Source organism: Onychomys torridus, chromosome 1 (genome assembly GCF_903995425.1).
Source record: "Onychomys torridus chromosome 1, mOncTor1.1, whole genome shotgun sequence".
Lineage (NCBI taxonomy): Eukaryota > Metazoa > Chordata > Mammalia > Rodentia > Cricetidae > Onychomys > Onychomys torridus.
The window spans coordinates 7,275,388-7,295,136 of NC_050443.1; the positions used below are offsets into that span (position 1 = coordinate 7,275,388).

General features: G+C 44.8%; 1 protein-coding gene across 2 annotated transcripts; it reads left to right on the forward strand.

Moving 5' to 3' along the window:
- Positions 1-262: 262 nt before the first annotated feature.
- On the forward strand, positions 263-13,380 carry Znf8 (zinc finger protein 8). Of its 2 annotated transcripts, none has more exons than XM_036209248.1 (4): positions 263-451; positions 3,960-4,086; positions 4,329-4,424; positions 10,563-13,380. In XM_036209248.1, the coding sequence occupies exons 1-4, from the start codon at positions 386-388 to the stop codon at positions 11,996-11,998; spliced, it is 1,725 nt and encodes a 574-aa protein (XP_036065141.1). In that variant the 5' UTR covers positions 263-385; the 3' UTR covers positions 11,999-13,380. The 2 variants fall into 2 exon arrangements, with proteins under 2 accessions (XP_036065141.1, XP_036065219.1); XM_036209326.1 differs by having other exon boundaries at positions 390-451; positions 3,917-4,086; positions 10,563-12,229.
- Positions 13,381-19,749: the final 6,369 nt, after the last annotated feature.

Consider the following 19,749-nt stretch of genomic DNA (forward strand, 5'->3'; position numbering starts at 1 on the left):
GCATATGTGCCCTAAACTCAGCCATCAGGGTGAGAGAACTATTTTCAGGGTAACCGGGCCCGAGTGATGCTCGCACCCAAAAGTAACGGGATAAAAGCTAGGCTCTGCGGGTACTCCGACAGGCTCCTTAATCAACAGGGGTGGGTGGTTTCGACTCCCTTAGACCAGATGCCAGGACTTCCCCCATTGGTCAACCCTGGCTGGAGGTAGCTCCTATTGGTCCGATGCTGCGTCTCAGCGCGTGGCCTTCTGGGAGTTGTAGTCTCCGCGTCCCTGGCACTGCCGCCATTGTCCAGCGGGAGGCTGGTCGGGTGGTCCTTACGACCGGCGTGCACTTTAGATTAGGGGTCGTCTTGGACGTCTGTTGCTGACCTGTTCGCCCGAGATGGACCCGCAGGACCAAACGGCAACAATGGCGATGGCCTCGCGGCCGCAAGCAACACAACTTAAGGTAACCGTAATGATCGAGTGGACTCGGAGCCCCGCTTCCCCCACAGAATGGCCTGTGACCCGCGGCGCTTTTTCCACAGGGGAAGCGAACGCAGTGGCTCGGCCGCCCAGCCCAGATCCGAACCCAGTCCCCACCCCCGTCTCCAGTACGCATGCTCCAACCTCCTGTCTCCTTGCTGTGCGTGGGAGAAGAGTGGGTGATTTCCCAGAGGACAGGATCGGGGGTTCACCCCCTCTCTGGCCGACACCTTCCCACACATCCAGAGAGACGTTTCTCAGTGATGTCAGGTGACTGGCTAGCATTACACCCACATTGCGGATACGGTCCTCAGGACATGTCCTGGAGCGTAGACTCGACAGACTTTTAGGGGAGTCACCGTACCACGAGGCCCCTGTTTTGCAAGTAAGGCATAACTTCATGAGGGCACTGGCACCAAGTTAGCAAAATAAGAGTAGCTCCAAGGGTCACCCCTGCGGGGCCGTGGGGAAACTGTGGTAGGTGGGGCTGTCAGTGTTTGTCAAGCGTTTGGTCATCGAAGTTCCAGCTCTTTGTAGACTAACTGGCTGCTTATTACTGTTCTCCATAGCCCGCCTAACAAAAGCCAAAACTAATTCATATGTAAGTTCTGCAACATTGAAATTAAGTATTGGGGGGGGAGGGTAATTGGTTTGCTTAAGGGGAGGGAGATTTGCATTATTTTACATTTTGTGTACAAAATGGGCTTATTGAAAGTCTTAGATCGCAGATTATCAGGTTCATGTTATTTTAGTTTTCTATGAAATGTGACCATTGTGGAGAACTGAGGCCTGTCAACAGCCATAGGAATGAGCCATGGTGAAGGTGGATTCCCCAGCCCCAGTCAAGTCTCAGGTGACAGCCACTAGGCTGGCAGTTTGTCAGGGAATAAGCAAAACGAAAGACATTAGAAGAAGTGTATTTAATCTGTTTCTGTGTAACAAATAGCACACAAAATGTAATGACCTGAAATAAATACTACTTCACAGTTTTTGATAGATAGGAATCCAAGAGTGACTTAGCTCATGGGTCTGCCCTGGGCTCTTAAAGTTACAGTCAAGATGACAGCTTAGCAGTTATTACTTGAGACTTGACAAGGCCCAGAAGACCTGCCTTCAAGATGACTCATTCACATAGCTGTTAGCAGGAGGATTCAGTGTTTCCTCCTGTAGACCCCACTGTGGAAGCACTTAGGCCTCACAGTGTAGTGTGTGGTTTTCTGTAGAGTAGTGATCCAGGAGATGGCAAGGTAGAAGCTCTGTTATGACCTCAGCTCAGACTTTACACTGTCATTTCCACAGTATCCCATCAGTTAGACAGGTCAACACGGCTACCTGCAAGTCGGGATATAAGTGAGTGGCCATTTTAGAGGCTAGTCACCACAGGAGCAAGGACCAAAAGTGGAGACCTTTGATGTCCAGTACATTAGTTTCTTGTGGCTGTTATAATAAGGCACTACAAACTTTGTGGCTAAAGGCAGTGTACATTCTAAGCCAAGCATGGTGACACATGTTTATAATCCCAGCACCACATGAGAGGCTGAGGCAAGAAGATGATAAATTCAAGGCTAGAAGACACATTCTAGAAATGAGCACCCCTGAGCAGAGCCACACTTCTACCAAGTTTCTAGGGGAGGGTGTTTATTAACTTTTCCAGTTATAAGAGCTATAGCCCTGGCACTCCTTGCCTTTTGTCCAGCTTCAAAGCAGCAATGTAGCATTGCTTAAGTGATCACATTGCCTTCTGACTTCTCGAATCTCATGCCTATCTCCTAAATATGTGATTGCATTTAGGGCCCACATGGATAACATCTACATATTTTGTCTTCTTTATCACATCTGCAAAGTGCATGTTACTGTTATAATATTCATAAGTTCCAGGAGCAAAGACCTGGATATCCTTGGGGGAGTAGTCATCCTTTATTGAAAGGTGACAAGGATTCATTCAAGTGTTCAGGGCTGGGGATGTAGCTCAGTGGGAAGTTTTTGCCTAGCATGTGTGAAGTCCTGGCACCACTTTAAAAAACAAAACAAAGCCGGGCGGTGGTGGCACACACCTTTAATCCCAGCACTGAGAGGCAGAGGCAGGCGGATCTTTGTGAGTTCGAGGCCAGCCTGGTCTACAGCGTGAGATCCAGGAAAGGCACAAAGCTACACAGAGAAACCCTATGGGGGGGGGGGGGGCGGTGGACACACGATTGGGTGTGGTGATGTGGGATAATCAGAAATTCAGGGTCGCCTTTGGCTATATATCTGTCTGAGGCAAACCTGAGATACTTAAAATCCTGTCTCAGGAGGAAAAAAGATGGTTTAAGTGTTAAGAGGGCCTGGGGAGATTGCTCAGTGGTCAAAGTGCTTGCTGCACAAGTGTGAGGACTGTAGGTCAGATCCTCAGAAACCATATAAATGCTGGGTGGGCATGGTGGCTCGGAAGACTGACGGGATCCCCAGAGTAAGCTGGCTGTTGAGACTCACAATATCAGTAAGCTCTGGATTTGATTGAGAGACCTGCTCAGTGAATACGGTGGTAGAACAAATGATGACGATTCTGGATATCAACACTGGGCCCCCATACATACACACACACACACACACACACACACACACACACACACACACGTGTGTCACACACATGAAAATGGGGAAGGGAGGAAAGGTATTGAGAAGAACTGGTAGAGGGCTGGAAAGAACCACTTGGACATAGGATAGGATACTAAGAGCTGAGCTAAAATATTGGGTTAAAAAAAAGTGGGGTGGAGGCTGGAGGTGGTGGTGCACGCCTTTAATCCCAGCACTGGGGAGGCAGAGGCAGGTGGATCTCTGAATTCAAGGATAGCCTGGTCTACAGAATGAGTTCCAGGACAGCCAGGGCTACACAGAGAAAAAAAAAAAAGTGGGGTGGAGATGGGACCTAATGATAGATAACAGACAAAGCTGACAGGACCTAGTAGTCATCAGTAAAGAATGTGTGGAGCTGGGGTGGGGGATTTAGCTCAGTGGTAGAGCGCTCGCCTAGCAAGCGCAAGACCCTGGGTTCGATCCCCAGCTCAAAAAAACAAAAACAAACAAAAAAAAAAAAACAATGTGTGGAGGACAAAGATCTGATCACCTGAGGCTATCCTCTGGCCTCCACACACACACACACACACACACACACACACACACACACACACACTCAAATACTCATAAACATACTCAAAAAACAAAACAAAGAAACCTTAGTTACCATTTCTTTAGGTCATAAACCTGTATGTCAGTGGTATAGCCAGGTCTGTCTGGTCAGCTGTGACTGTCTTTGTTGATCCTGCTGAAAGTTCTCATGTTGTCATGGTAACCTACCTACCTATAGGGACCCATAGGCTCCCAGTGAGGCTTGAGGAGCATCATGCAGGGTTTACATTTTCTCAGGACCCCTGCCTGACTGTTTTCTCCCATCCTTCCTGTTCCACAGAGGCAGATGGACTGACTAATCGAGAATATGTGTGATGTTTCAGGAGCCAGTGACTTTCCGAGATGTGGCTGTGGACTTTACCCAAGAGGAGTGGGGGCAGCTGGACCCTACCCAGAGGACTCTGTATCGTGATGTGATGCTGGAGACCTTTGGGCACCTTCTCTCTGTGGGTAAGGCCCGCTTCTCAGACTGAGCTATGCATGTGGTCCTCTGGTATGGGGCTCTAACTCATCCTTGGGTGCTGATGGATAGATATGCTTGTTGGGAAGAGGCTGCCCTTTCTGCCACGGAGCAAAACCCTGAAGTGATCGGAAGGTGCCCACATGTCCTGATGGTCAAGAGCATGAGGTGCAGCCTGGCTTTGTTTCTCCTAGGGCAGCCTTCAACCTCCTGGGTCTTTTCCTATTTCCAGGTCCTGATCTTCCCAAACCGGCAGTTATCTCCCAGCTGGAGCAAGGTGCTGAGCTCTGGGTGGCAGAGAGGGGAGGCACCCGAGCCTGCCATCCAGGTAAGCACCCCACCAAGTGGATGCCCCCAACTGGGGAAATTCCAGGGGGGTTGCTGGAGGTGCACTTCTGGAAAGAGTGATGTTTCAGGGCCCTCAGAACCATCCCTTTCTTAGGAGGTTCACAGGAGTGTGCATTGTCATACTCACAGCTCTGACTGATCATGGCCAAAGATAGAGAGCAACACTTGTGAAGGAAGGGAAAGGCTTCAGGGGGCAAAGTCTAGAACAGTGGTTCTCAGCCTTCCGAGTGCTGTCACCCTTTAACACCTCATGTTGTGGTGACCCCCAACCATGAAATTATTTCCTTTGTTACTTCATAACTGTAATTGGCTAGTTATCAATCCTAGTGTAAATAGCTGATATTTCCAATGGCCTCAGGCAACCCCCCCACCAAGGGTTTGTGACCCACAGGTTCAGAACCACTGGGCAGAACCAGGCATGAGCTTCTAGTTCTTCAGTCTGTGGAGTCAGACAGAATGTGCTCAGTTCCCCCAGCAGCATGATTCTGGTGCTTGAAATAAGCCACAACAGTAGAGCAGTGAACTTTTCTTACCAATTAGGGTGGTGGGAGCCTACCCCAAATCTAAGTTCCCTAATACTCCCTAAGGCCGGCCTGTCAGCTTGCCCAGGGTGCCCCATGGCTTCATCCTCCTGTGCTCACAAAAGCTATTCTTCCTCCATCTTCCTTGCTAGGTCACTTCCTTTCTCATCAGCCTTCACAGCATCCTCTTCCTGGCTTTCGTCCCAGTGTTCCGTTCAGTTCTTGCAGATCAGATTCTGTAAACCTGTTCCTCATAGCCTTCTGCTAGTCTGTTATCAGAAAGGATTCTATTTAGGTATTAAAAACTTGGCCTGGGGTTAGGGATTTAGCTCAGTGGTAGAGCACTTGCCTAGCAAGGCCCTGGGTTTGGTCCTCAGCTCCGGCAAAAACAAACAAACAAACAAAACAAAACAAAACAAAACAAAAATTGGCCTGATGTGGTGATGCACGCCTTTCATCCCAGCACTCTGGAGGCAGAATCAAGTGGATCTCTGTGAGTTCAAAGCCAGCCTGGTCTACATAATGAGATCCAGGCAAGTTAGGGACATATATATATATATATATATATATATATATATATATATATATATATATATATATATATATTAAGATCATACCTCAAAACCAAAACAAAAAACTTAAAGCCATGTTAAGACAAGTTCAGAAGAAAAGGAAAGTAATATTTTTAAAAAGCAGGACCCCTGACTTAGCTGGTTCTGGTGCTGACTTGGCATCTTAGAGCTATGCTAGGGCTGATGGTTCTGTGTTGCTTAGGGTCACAGTGTGACTACAGCAGCTCCAGCCATCGCATCCATGCTCCGGGTGGGAAGGAAGGGAAGTGGTGGGAACAACAGCACCAGGTGTCTGTCCCCTTGTCCCAAACTCTTTGGTCAGGACTTGCTCTTTTCCTGACCTGTTTACTGGGGAGAATGGGAAGGAAAGGTCTAAGTTACATAATTAGATGGAGCTGATGCATTGGTATGCTGACAGCTGGAATGGGTATGGAATGGCAGCAGTCTGCAGATACACCCATTCAAATGCTTCTGGTGTCATCCCAGGCTACAGAGAGAGACATTCACCTCTGTGGCGAGGTGGGATCCTCACTCTCAGGTTGGCAAGTCTGTGGCAGACCCACTTCTTTTATTGGTGTTGACAATGTTGCTTCCGTCATATTTCCAGGAGCAAATCTGCCTCATCTGGACAAGTGCTTTTCACTAACCGGCTTATGCTACCACTGAATCTAGGTTTTAAAGTAACTGAGCCTTGACTGTTAGGCTCACACAGCAGGTGTGGCATCAAAATTGTTACAGAGGTTTTTTTGTTTTTGTTTTTGTTTTTATTTTTTGTGAAGCTGAGGATCGAACCCAGGGCCTTGCGCTTGCTAGGCAAGCGCTCTACCACTGAGCTAAATCCCCAACCCCTACAGAGTTTTAAGAACTTAATATTTAGACCATTATAGATGTCCTAGAAGCTAAGGGCTTCCTGTTAAAATGGAAACATACTTTGCATTAATACTTTGTATAGGTGTTCTACAGTTACTGTAGCAAAGTACTGTGACAAAGTGGATGGGAAAAAATGTGGCTGATTATGATGGTGAATTCCTGTAATCACAAGAACTCCACAGGAAAGCCCCTGCATTTGTAAAACATTTCTGTATCAAAAAAAGAAAAAGCCCACAAATTCATTCATTTATTTTCTCATATCTGTGGAAGTTGGAGACCAAATTTATTCATCAAGCCTGCCCCTGGCAGTTGCAGGGAGGTTCTGTTTCCTTGTCTCTCCTAGGGTCTAGAGGCTGCCCAGATACTGTGGCCCACAGGGCCCTCTTCAGAGCATACCACTCAGCTCTGTTCCCATCATCACACGTTCATCTCTGACTCTGCCTCACCTGCCTTTCCTACATGGAGCCTCTTGGTGATATTTAGAATCCAAAGATAATTGCACACTTTTAAGAGTCTTAATTTGGGCCTAAAGAGATGGCCTACAAGTTAAGAGCACTTTCTACTCTTGCAAAAAAAAAACCTGAATTTGCATCCATGTCAGGTAGCTCACCAGCTACCTGTAACTCTAGCTCCAGGGGATCTGTTGCTTTCTTCTGACCTTGGACCCCTGCACAAATGTGACATACATTCACATACAGACAAATTAATAAATAAATATCTTAATTTTTTTAATTCTTAATTTAATTATATCTATAATATGCTCTTTGCCAGGTAGCATCACACATTTACAGGGTCCAAGGACTGGGATGTGGTTATCCTTGAGAGGCCATCATTCAGCTTACCACACACTTTATTCAACAAGAGAGTAATTTTTCTTTTGTTTTAAAGGAAAGGAATGCTCATCCATGAGCCCTTCCCAGTGCAGCCATGTGATTTGGTGGGCTGGGTAACCAGTGAGGTGAGCCCCTCTGCCTGTTGCATCTTGCTTTGTTTCTTACTGTTTCCTTCCTATAGTTACTTGACTTCATTGGTCAACTATAGTCTCAACCCTTCCTCTTACCACCGTTTCTCACTGGAGGCACTATGGCTTCCCAAACAACAGGATCAGTTGTTTGAGGTGTGGGGTGCCTGGACTGTGGGGACCCCAGGTGAATTCAGCATTGATGCTTTCAGCTGCTGCTAGCCTGACCTGGTTACAGCAGCTCAGCCCTCAGTAGTGGCCTGAAGTTTCCTACTCTGAGTCTTCCTCAACGCCCTTCCCATTGGTAACATTGGTCTAGACCAGGGTTTTCCCTGAAGCTGCATCTAATAGTATCAGCTCAGGGTCCATTCAGCAAACATTCCTAAGGATTCACCCTCATAATGCCTTTGATGCTAGGGGTCTGAGAAATGAATAACAGTATCAGGAGGTGATGGTTGAAACAAAAATATGCCTGAGAAGCATAGAGTAGATGATGCCCCAGGACACACAGGACTGCCTCTTTTAGAAGATGACACTGAAGAAGGCAGATGTCTGGAGATGCATGCTCCAGGCAGAGAAAGCAGCATGAGCAAAGGAGCATGGGATATATTGGGAGGAATAGTAAGGAAGCCAGCAGGGAACAGTGAGAGAAGAGGTGAAGTCATTGAGAATGGTGGGGTCAGGAGAGGAGAGCACAATCTATCATCAGAAATGATTGGCATGGTGAGCAGAGGGGTACCCAGGGTGGAGAAAAGGGCAGATCTACCTGGGGTTTTGGAAACAACTTCATTGAGATTCATATACCATAAAACTTTCCCATTTAAAATTAGAGATAGAGATAGAAGTTCAGTTGTATACATGAAGCCCTAGATGTGATACACAGCTCAGCAAAACAAACAGAAAACTGCTGTGGGATAATGCTTTTGTACACTGGTTTAATAAAATGCTGATTGGCCAGTAGCCAGACAGGAAGTATAGGCCGGATAAGCAGACAAGGAAAATCCTGGGAAGAGGAAGGCTGAGTCAGGAAATGCCAGCCTACTATCCAGGGAGCAGCATGTAATGGCAAAAAGGTAAAGCCACAGAACACGTGGCAACATATAGATTAACAGAAATGGGCAGAGTTTAAATCTAAGAGCTAGTCAATGATAGGCCTAAGCTAATGGCTGAGCAGTTTTAAATAATATAAGCCTCTGTGTGTTTACTTGGGTCCAAGTGAGAGAGATTTGTCCTGACCATGGGCCAGGTGGGACACAGGAATACTTCAGTTACAGAAAACAAAAGAAAAAAAAAAAAAAAAAAAAAAAAACCCAAACACCTATTGTGTAATCCAGTGGTATTGGAGTATATTCACAGATTGTACATCACCAGTATCGACTTCATCACTGTCTGGGTGGTTTAAACAACAGGCATTCGTTTCTTAGAGTTCTGGAGGCTTTAAGCTGATGTGGTTCCTGGTGGAGGCCCCTTTCTCATGTGTAGATAGCTGCCTTTTCCTCAGAAGAAGGGAGCAGGGGCAACTCCAGTGTCCCTTTTTAGAAGGACACTAATCTATCATGAGGGCTCTGTCTCCAAGACCTAACACTTCCCAAAGCCCCATTTCTAAATACCATCAAAGCAGGGATTAGGACTTAAGCCTACAAATTTTAGAACACAAACAATCAGACCTTAGCTCTCACCACAATAGCTGCTAGTCTACTTGCAGTCACCACCTATCTTCCCTAGATCTTGGCAACCATTCATTTGGACTGCCAATGGAACTTTTCTTAATCAGTGGACTCTTAGTGACATTTGTGTCTCAGCATTATGTTTTCAAAGTTCCTACATGTTGTGTGTATTCATACTTCATTCCTTTTTATGACTAAATATTCCACTTAATAGATCATTATTTGTTGGTTTGTTTGTTGTAATTCTGGGAATTGAACCTAGGACCTCATAAATGCTAGACAAGTAGAGTACCACTGAGCTGTATTCCCTATACTCATGTTTCATTCATCAATTGATGGTCATTTGAGTTGTTTCCACTTTGGAGCTATTAAGAGTAGTGCTGCTGTGGACATAAATGTATATAAGTTGTTATGTTGTTGCTGTTGCTTGTTTTTCTGTTTCTTATTTTCTTGACATATCTAATGTACATGGTGCTGTTTTATATAAGAATATTTCCATAAGCTGTATAACATATTGAGCATATTGCCTTAAAATATGAAATTTTGTGTGCAATCACTTGCGTTTTACTAAAGCCCCTCTGTGTGCTGTGCAAAGGCAGTACAGGGCTTAGTGCTCAGCCAGCCTCAGCTTCTCTAGTTTTCTGTGGCCAGGCTCTTGGTTTCCCTTTGAATCCCTCCAATATCACTGAGACAGATATTTTTAAATATTTAGCACCTATCAGTCCCAGGCACTGACTGGACACTAGTTAAGTTGGAAATTGAATGAATGAACACATTCATGTGTGTTTTAAGCAGATATGAGGCCTCAAGAGTGGGGCTGGAAAGGTGGCTCAGCAGTTAAGAGCCCTTCCTGCTCTTGCAGAGGACCTGGGCACCCACAAGTTGCCTCACAGCAACCTATAACTCCAGTTCCAGGGATCCAATACCCTCTCTGACTTCACTGGGCTCTGTATGTACATGTTGCACACACATACACTCATATAATTTTTAATGTTAAGATGGAGCAACAAAGTGAAACATGTTCCTCAATGAAGTCTAATTCCTAATCCCTAAAACCAGCTGTCCATCAGGTGGGCCCAGTATAATCAAAAGAGTAATTGTAAGAAGCATGAAGGTCACAGCAAGAAAAGGAAATATGGCGACAAAAGCAGAGGTCATTGAGAGAGATTGGAAGATGCTACACTACTGACTCCCCAGGTTCTTCTGTGGAGCTTCTAGGAAAAACCAGCACCGCTGACATGTGGATTTTAGGCCTTGTAAGATGGAAAGCAGTGTTACTTTTGGTCACTGGGTGATAGAGTTGTAACAGAATCCTGCAAGAAACTGATACATTTTAAACTCATTTCCAGTGCCTGGCCCGGGAGTGAAGCTATGGTTGAGGGCAGGGATAGTGTCAAGAGGAGAATCAGGACTTACCAGGGCAGGTTGTTAAGGTCCTAAATTAGTGGCAAAGTTCCAGGGTATTAGGAACCTGCCCCTCTCCTTGTTTTTCCCCTAACTACTCAGAGCTCTTTGTTTTTCTTTCAGGCTGGATTCTGGGCCCTGAGAACCACACATCACTCAAGGAGCAGGGCCTCACTGAGAAGGACTCATTCCCCATTACAGAAAGGGATGGGTCCAAAGGGGCTATTTCTTGTCATTCCATAACAGAGATAGATCAGAAAAATGATTGCCAGAATCGGGCACTCAAGAAGGACCAGAGTAACATAGGGCAATTAGAAGGCCCCAAAGAAATACCAATTCAAAGTCAAAGCTATGAAAGTCTTGGACTTGGGGGAACCTGTGTTCTTAGCCTAAACACAGATCTATTATCAGATCTTTCTAGAAGAGAACATGGCTCTACTGATGGCTCACAAGTTAAAAACTCAGAACATAACCCAAACTTAGTTAGTCAACATAAAGACGCCCCAGCAACACAGCACGTGGATGACAGTGGCTGTCAGAAAGCCTTTGATCAGATTATGCCCATTACAGAACTCACAAAAAGTCAGGTGCAAGATAAACCCTATAAGTGCACTGATTGTGGGAAGTCATTTAACCATAATGCACACCTCACAGTGCACAAGAGAATTCATACAGGAGAGAGACCTTACATGTGCAAAGAATGTGGGAAAGCCTTCAGCCAAAACTCCTCCCTTGTTCAACATGAGCGAATCCACACTGGAGACAAGCCCTATAAGTGTGATGAATGCGGGAAGTCTTTTTGCCACAGTACACACCTGACAGTCCATAGGAGAATTCACACTGGGGAGAAACCTTATAGGTGTCAGGACTGTGGGAGGGCCTTCAATCAGAATTCATCCCTAGGGCGCCACAAAAGAACACACACTGGGGAGAAGCCATACACCTGCAGTGTGTGTGGGAAATCCTTCTCTCGGACCACGTGCCTCTTCCTGCACCTGCGGACTCACACTGAGGAGAGGCCGTATGAGTGTAATCACTGTGGAAAGGGCTTCAGGCACAGTTCCTCCCTGGCCCAGCATCAGCGGAAGCATGCTGGTGAGAAACCCTATGAGTGCCGGCAGAGGCTGATCTTTGAGCAGACACCAGCTTTAACAAAGCACGAGTGGACAGAAACCCTCAACTGTGACCCGCCTTTGAGTCAAGAAGAAAGGACTCAACGCAGCGATAGGCCCTTTAAATGTAATCAGTGTGGAAAATGTTTCATTCAGAGTTCTCACCTCATCCGACATCAGATAACCCACAATAGAGAGGAAGCACCACATGGCCGTAGCCGAAGACGAGAACAGCCCTGTGGGCGGGGCTCAAAGCTCGTTCGGAATCCACACTCAAATTCAAGAGAGATCCCTGTGGCCCAAGCAAAGGCAGGACAAGCAAGCAGGGCACTGGCCTTGTTTGACCTTCATGAAATTATGCAGGAGAAAAACCCTGTGCATGTTATTGGGGTAGAAGAACCTTCACTGGGCAGTTCTATGCTGTTTGACATCAGAGAATCTACATAGGAAACTCTTCAATAACTGTTGAGTTACTAGGTACAAACATAAGTCCACACATTGTATTGGTGGCAAGAGAAGATGGCATAATATCAGTGGTGACCTCTGTCTTCATAAGGAAGTAGTGCCTCCCAAACACTTGAGGTTGGTGGTTCTCAAATGTATCAAACTCGGTCCCTGTTTAACAACAGACTTTTTCTTTGTTTTTCTGAAACAAGGTCTCATGTGGCCAGGCTGGCCTTGAACTCACCATGTATCCAAGAATGACCTTGAATTTCTGATCCTTCTGCCTTCACCTCTCTAATTCTAGGAACATGGCAAGGTGCCACTATATCCAGCAACAACAGACATCTTAAGATGTTTTCTCCATTATCCTAAAATGAGTTTACCAGTAATAAAACCTCTGCTCAGGCATAATGCGGAAATAACATGTGACCCCTTTTTGTAAAAGATGGCAGCTAATTTATAATAGAATGATATGTACTGAGTCAGTATGGTATCTTGCCATGTCCTTATGTGGGCCCATTTTTACCAGGTCAGTGTCCTGTAACTTTCAGACTGGTGCAAGGCATGCTGTTGTCTACAAAAATACCATAAGGGACATTACTATGCCCAAAATGATTTTTCAGAGTAGTGATGAACTCTTAATGAAAGTTTTGAACAGACAAATACTATTGCATTTGTGGGGAACTCTGCCTAAATTTGAAATACACACAACGTAATGCTTCTTTGTATGTGAGTTCGAGTCAGAATCCCAGTTCACATTTCACACAGGTTAAGTCACACAAGACTCAGTTCTGCACTTCATTGCAGCATGTGTGCCTCCTGTCATCATTTCAACAAGTCATCTGACAGAGAAGCATTCACAAAATTCTACAACCTTCTCTAAAGGAGCCACAGAGCCTATGAAAACCCCTATCTTGAAATATCTAGGGTTGCTGTTAGTCAGAGGTGCAATCATTTGTACCCATCTGCAATCATTTGTCCTCAGAGGACACTTGGTAATGTCTAAAGTCATTTTTGTCACTGCAACTTGAAGGATGCTACTGGCATCCAGGTGGAGGCCAAGGCTACTTACTGTTCAACATACTAAAGTGCCCAGGGCAGCTCCTCAGTGAATTTTCTAGCCCAAATATTAATAATGCTAAGGTGGAGAAGCCTGATATAAACTCAGTCCAGAGGGTTGGGGTGTAGCTCCATAGTAGAACACTTGCCTAGCATGTAGAAGGCCGAGTTCAGTCTGCAGTACCAGAGACACAAATAACAGACCATGTTTTCTAGACTGTAAATTGAACAAAGCTGTATTTACAGTCATGTGAATTTGTTCTTAACAAATAGAACCATGAGGGGCTGGAGAGATGGCTCAGAGGTTAAGCGCACTGGCTGCTTTTCCAGAGGTCCTGAGTTTATTCCCAGCAACCACCTGGTGGCTCACAACCATCTGTAATGAGATCTGGTACCCTCTTCTGGCCTGCAGACACACATGCAGGCAGAACACTGTATACATAATAAATCTTTAAAAAAAAAAAAAGAAAAGAAAAGAAAAGAAAACAAAGATAGCCATGAATTTATATATACAAAGTAGTGTTTAGTAAATCTTTCACAATTTTACAAAATTTATATTTGGGGTGAAGAATTCCCTTATCTTTCTATATAGTCTTTAGCACTTAAAAGGATGAATGATATGTTTTCATGGGATCTCCCACCTACCTCCTCACCCATGTCCTTCCCTGTATTGTTTTCACATCCATCCCAGAAAACTTGTCATTCATCTCTCTGAATATATTTCTCAAAGGCTAAGATTCTAAGTATATATAACCGTCACCATATTGACCCACAGGGACAAAACCATTTGCATAATCACACTAAGCCATCCCTTTTGGGGTTTGGCCATGTTGATGTTTGGGTAGTGCTTCTGGGCCAGAAGTTGAATGAAAGCAGTGGCCTTACTTAATTGGGCCAAAAAATATTAGGAAAAGTTATTCTTTTACATCTCAAAGAAAAATACATTATTTCCATATCTAGCAGATACCATCTAATACCAAGTATTCAGATGTTCCTGGTTGCTTCATAAAGTTTTATGTTTTATTCTAACCACAATCTATACAGTGTGTCTAGTTTCTTCCTTAAATCTAGTTGTGCTGATTCTTACTCTTTGGTTACTTGAATAACTTAAACTTTGTTCCCATCTAATCCATCCTCCTTGCTTTGATATGGTGGACTGACTTCTGCTTTGGTATCAAGCCACTGAGCTCACTGAGATGGGGGCGTGGGGCATAAGGTTACATGACTCCCTTTGTTCTCAAAGCTCCTCTCCCACCCCCAACTCTGCATGAAGTCTCTGCAAGAGGACTACTGGAAAGCCTTTCTCTCGGCTGTTAATGTCAGGAAAAGGTAGACACTTTATACAGAGCAAGATATTCTAACAGCCATTTTAACATTCACAGGAAACCCTTATCTAGCTGCTGTCCTCCGTATGCTCTCTTAAGAAAAAAAAAGGGGGTGAGGGAAGTCATCAACCTTTGTCCATGTAGTTCCTGACAAAAAGAACATCTATTGTTATCTCTGGTTTCTCGTAGAACAAGGGAACCCACTTAATCTAAAAGGAAACAAACTATGGAATGGGTACTACCCATTGCTATAGTCAAATGTCTGTGGCCCATGGACACTGAGTCAAATGCTCCAGATGTGCAGAACAGCTGCTGTTCAGTACACTGCTTTGTAAACAGTCATCCTGGTTCTTGCCACGGTGTGGGAACTGTCCAGCATTAGAACCATGGTTCTAATCACAGCTTCTCACATTCGTATTTGTCTAAGAACCCCAAAACTGATGTCGTCTCCATTGGAGTATACCTAGCTTCCAGGATACTTTGGATCCGCCTTTTTGTTAATCTCCAGGGTGCCCACAAGACCCTGTTGATGTCCTGAACTTGCTTCTCTGCACTCAAATTTTCCTCTGGAGCTGGCCTTCCATTTCCCTTGCCAAGTCTGACTTTTCACAGTCACTCAGTTAGACCTTGGCTTCTGTGTCTTATCTGGCAGCTTTTCATTCACATAGGTAAGGAAAAAGCGTCAGCTGGCTGACTTTGTGATAGTTCTATGAAGTAGTACCATATTCTAAACGAGGAGAAGTAGGCACAGGACATATTACTAATAACCAGAACAAAGGTAACTAGATATGTCACATTTAGAAAATCATGAAGTCAGACTTTCATATGAGCACCCAGTTTACAGCAGTTGAAACAAGATTTCAGTGACTCACTTAGGGTGTTGCTGTGGTGCCTTTTTCTTGTAGTCCTAAACAGACTGATAAAGCCCCAGCCATTGCATCTGTAATTAACACTGTAAATAGGGAAGTAGGCCAGGTCAATACTCACCTCTCCCATGATGTTTCGAAGAAAGGCCTTCCCAAAAGCCTTTTCACATACCCACTTATGAGTTGTTGGCCAAGAATGGGTCACAGGGCCATCCATCATAGTGAGGAGGTTTGGAAAGTAGTGTTCAGCATTCTTACCCTCTGATGGTTACAAGTAAGAGATCGATTTGGGTAGTGGGTGATAAACTGGCAGAGAGCCAGCTCTGCCCCTTTCTCTTCCAGTCCCTTGAAAGAATCACCTGTTCCCCCTATTCCTCAGTGCAGACTCCACCTCAGGCCTCTTCCCTGTTGCTTCACAAGACCTGTTTTGCCCACAACTGGGTGCTGCTGCCATCCCTCCACATGAGCTCTCCAGCTGAGGTTGCTGGTATCGTTGCATCGTGCTGCCCCATTGGTTCTGGGGGCACATAACCCCATTAGTTAGCTTCTGGTCTTTTCCTGAGGTCCCTGGCGGCATGGTCTAGGGGCCATGTTATGCCTACAACCTTCCCCAAGCGGCATCCATCCATACTCCTGCTTTGCATTGTTCACCTTATTTCTGTGTCTCTGCCTCCTACTTCTGAGCTTCAGACCTAGAGATGGCTGCCAGCTCCTCCAGGTGTATTATAAACTAGCATATCCAGCTTACCCTAGAGAAAACTGCCCTTTTTTATCCAAACTGCTCTGCTCCCCCACCAGTTTCATAGATGTCACTGTCTGCCGTCCCATCACTGAAGCCAGGATCTATGCCTCTGAGCCCTCCTCTTCCTCACTCCTTCGTCCTGGTGCTCTTATCCTATAAACGTTTTAGGTCTGTTCACTTCATCCCAGCTACCGCTGACAGTGCAGAACAGGTGACAGAGATGCACGAAATGGCTTACCCAGGAAGTGAACCAGACTCTGAGGGCCAGAAACTTGCCTTTCCCTATAACTCCTTAACTGCGCCATCCAATGTATGGTTCAGTCTAGGTAAAGCAAATGAAAATGGGATGGGGACACCAACACTGGAAGGCAGGTGTAGTGCCCATCACCTTGACTCCAAAACCTGTTGCAGAATGTTATAAGGTGTGGTAGTTTCGTTTGCGTTGCATTTTTTTTTTAACTCTGAAACTGTATTGCTGTGCCTGTCTAAAACACCTGATAGTCTAATAAAGAACTGAACAGCCAGTAGTGAGACCAGAGACAGAAATAGGCAGGGCTGGCAGGCAGAGAAAATAAGGAGAAGTCTGGGAGGAAAAGAAAAAGAAGGAGCCAGAGAAAGAGGAGGACATTAAGGGCCAGCCACCACCCAGCTACACAGCAAGCCACGGAGTAAGAATAAGATTTACAGAATTAAGAGAATGGGAGAAGCCAAGAGGTGTAAGGGTGATAGGATAATTTAAGAGAAAAAAAGCTGGCAAGAAACAAACCAAGCTAAGTCTGGGCATTCATAATTAAGAATAAGCCTCCAGGTGTGATTTATTTGGGAGCTGGGTGGCAGCCCCCCCCCCCAAGGAGCAAAAACAACAAAAAACAGTCCTTTTTTTTTTTTTTTGAGACAGGGTTTCTCTGTAGCTTTGGTGCCTGTCCTGAACTAGCTCTAGTAGACCAGGCTGGCCTCGAACTCACAGAGATCCACCTGCCTCTGCCTCCCCGAGTGCTGAGGTTACAGGCGTGTGCCACCACCGCCCGGCAAAGATTTGTTTGTTTGTTTATTATGTATACGGTGTTCTGTCTGCATGTGTCCCTGCAGGCCAGAAGAGGGCACCAGATCTCATTACAGATGGTTGTGAGCCACCATGTGGTTGCTGGGAATTGAACTCAGGACCTCTGGAAGAACAAGCAGTGCTCTTAACCTCTGAGCCATCTCTCCAGCCCAACAGCCCTGTTTTAACACTTCTCACAGTGGATATTGTATGACTGAGATTATGGCTTAGTGAAATGGAAACAACCAGCAATTTTCACTTTTCTGTTCACATCAGGAGTGATAGCCCACTGATTCCTTTAATATTTATTTATTTGTTATGTATACAACATTCTGCCTTCATGTATCCTTGCACGCCAGAAGAGGGCACCAGATCTCATTACAGATGGCTGTGAGCCACCATGTGGTTGCTGGGAATTGAACTCAGGACATCTAGAAGAACAGCCAGTGCTCTTAACCTCTGAGTCCATCTCTCCAGCCCAACTTCATGGTTTTATTTCTTTATAAAACTGACACAAATTCAGTGTAGCAAAACTTGGAAGTGCACCAAAATATTGTAAAACTTATTTTAAAAGCATTAAAATTTTTCATGCTTCAGACATCCAAACATGGTCCTTACTATTAAGATTTTGCTACTTTTCCTTGCAATTTTGGTTTTGGTTTTGGTTTTTGAGACAGAGTTTCTCTGTGTAGCCCTGGCTGTCTTGAAACTTGCTCTGTAGACCAGGCTGGCCTCAAACTTAGAGATCCTGCCTGCCTCTGCCTCTTGAGTGCTGGGATTAAAGGCATGCATCACCACCACCAGTACAATTTTTGTCTTAAAAGTGTATGCACACATATATACAGAGTGTACTTTGAATCTTCAACATAGATGGGTGTGTGTGTGTGTGTGTGTGTGTGTGTGTGTGTGTGTGTGTGTGTGTACAGTTCTCATTTAAAGGTTTAGAATGAGAAAAACCTTTTTCTCTTGTAACATGCTTTTTCCTATATTTTGAGCATTTTCCCTAATGAACTTCTTGTAGCTTTACTGCTGGAGGATTATAACATTGTGCCCTCCATCTATTTATTTTGCCAGCCTCTTCTCAAAGGGGCTTGGGTGTTTCCAATACATTTCCTGTGGGAGTATGAATGGGTATAACATCTGTGGAGGGCAGTTCATCAGTTACTAAATCATATGAATGTTTTCTCAGAAAACTTGCTGGGAATGAATCCTACAGGATTTATTTGTACACATGCAGATAATTTGTACAAGGATTTTTAAAAATAAGAATTTCAAAACAAGTCTACCATGGTTTGTGACAGAATAGAGATCACAGGCCTAGTGGAGATTGCCCTTATTAATGAGGGAGAAGTCTATACGACACCTTAAGGGAAACAAGCAAGATGTAAAACCTTATAGTATTTTTCATGTGTAGAGAGGAAGCATTTGCTTATGTATACTCATGTACAGAATCTCTGAAAGGGTGAAAAGTAAGTAGATGTACCATCTGCCTTTGGGGAGGAATTGGGGGAAGCTGGGATGAGAAATAATTCTCACACTATCTTTTATATCTTTTTGGAATTTTAAAATATGTAAAAGTATTACCAGTTTAAAAAAAATAATAAGTTTGCCGGACGGTGGTGGTGCATGCCTTTAATCCCAGCACTCGGGAGGCAGAGGCAGGCGGATCTCTGAGTTTGAGGCCAGCCTGGTCTACAAAGCGAGTTCCAGGAAAGGCACAAAGCTACACAGAGAAACCCTGTCTCGAAAAACAAAAAAATAATTAATGGAAATCTCAATTCTTTTTTATTAAAGAAAGTTTTAAAATTTATTTCATTGTTTATTGTCTGCCTCATCCTGCCACAATTTCTATATGAGTAGGAACCCCAGTGTGTCTTTGTCATAGCTGTTCTGTGTACACCTAAATGTGTGTTCATTTAGCAAAATGAGTTGCATGTAAAACAGCTTCAACTCTAAAGGTAAAAAGGCTAGGTGCAACGCACACTTAAACTTCCTAGTTCCCTTACCCTTTCCCTGTATTAGTCAACCCAACACAAGTTATTGGTGTTTAGTTGTGGTATGTGCTCAATCCAGGGTCGAAAGGGGAGCACCCTGCAGTACCCAGGTCCTTCAGTACATCCACCTACTTTATCCACATTGCATACATTATTAGAAAATACTTGTTCTCATTCATCTTAGACTGAGTCTCATGGTGTGGTGCCCAGCCCATAATATTTATCAAATGCTTGTTCAAGCAGTCTTTCCTGTTATTACTCCCTGTTCCAGACAGGAGACAGATCCTAAGTTGAGTAGCGATGGTCGTAGCAGAGGTCAAAGTTGGTTTGATCCTGTATCTGACAGGATATCTGAAAGAGGGGTGGGCACAGGGCAAGTCCATGCCCTGGGAGTCTGCTCAATACCCTTGCCTCCATTGGTGTATCAAAGGGATTCTTTACCTTCTGAGAGTCTCTGTGAGGAACTGAATTTTGAACTGCCGTTCTAGCGGTGTTCTCCTTAGAGAACTCTCTGCCTTGTGTCTTGCTGTTGCCTGCACAGTCTGCATACAGGCAACCTCCGATTGCTGTTTATGAAATTTGGCAGCATGGAACTGAGGATGTTACACATATTGTTACACAGCACACTGTTTACTTTGAACGGAGCTCAAAGATAGGCAAACTCACCAACAGTTTCTGCAAATGCCAGCAGTAATCGCCTCTGAGACAAGCACCTTGCCTAGAGCC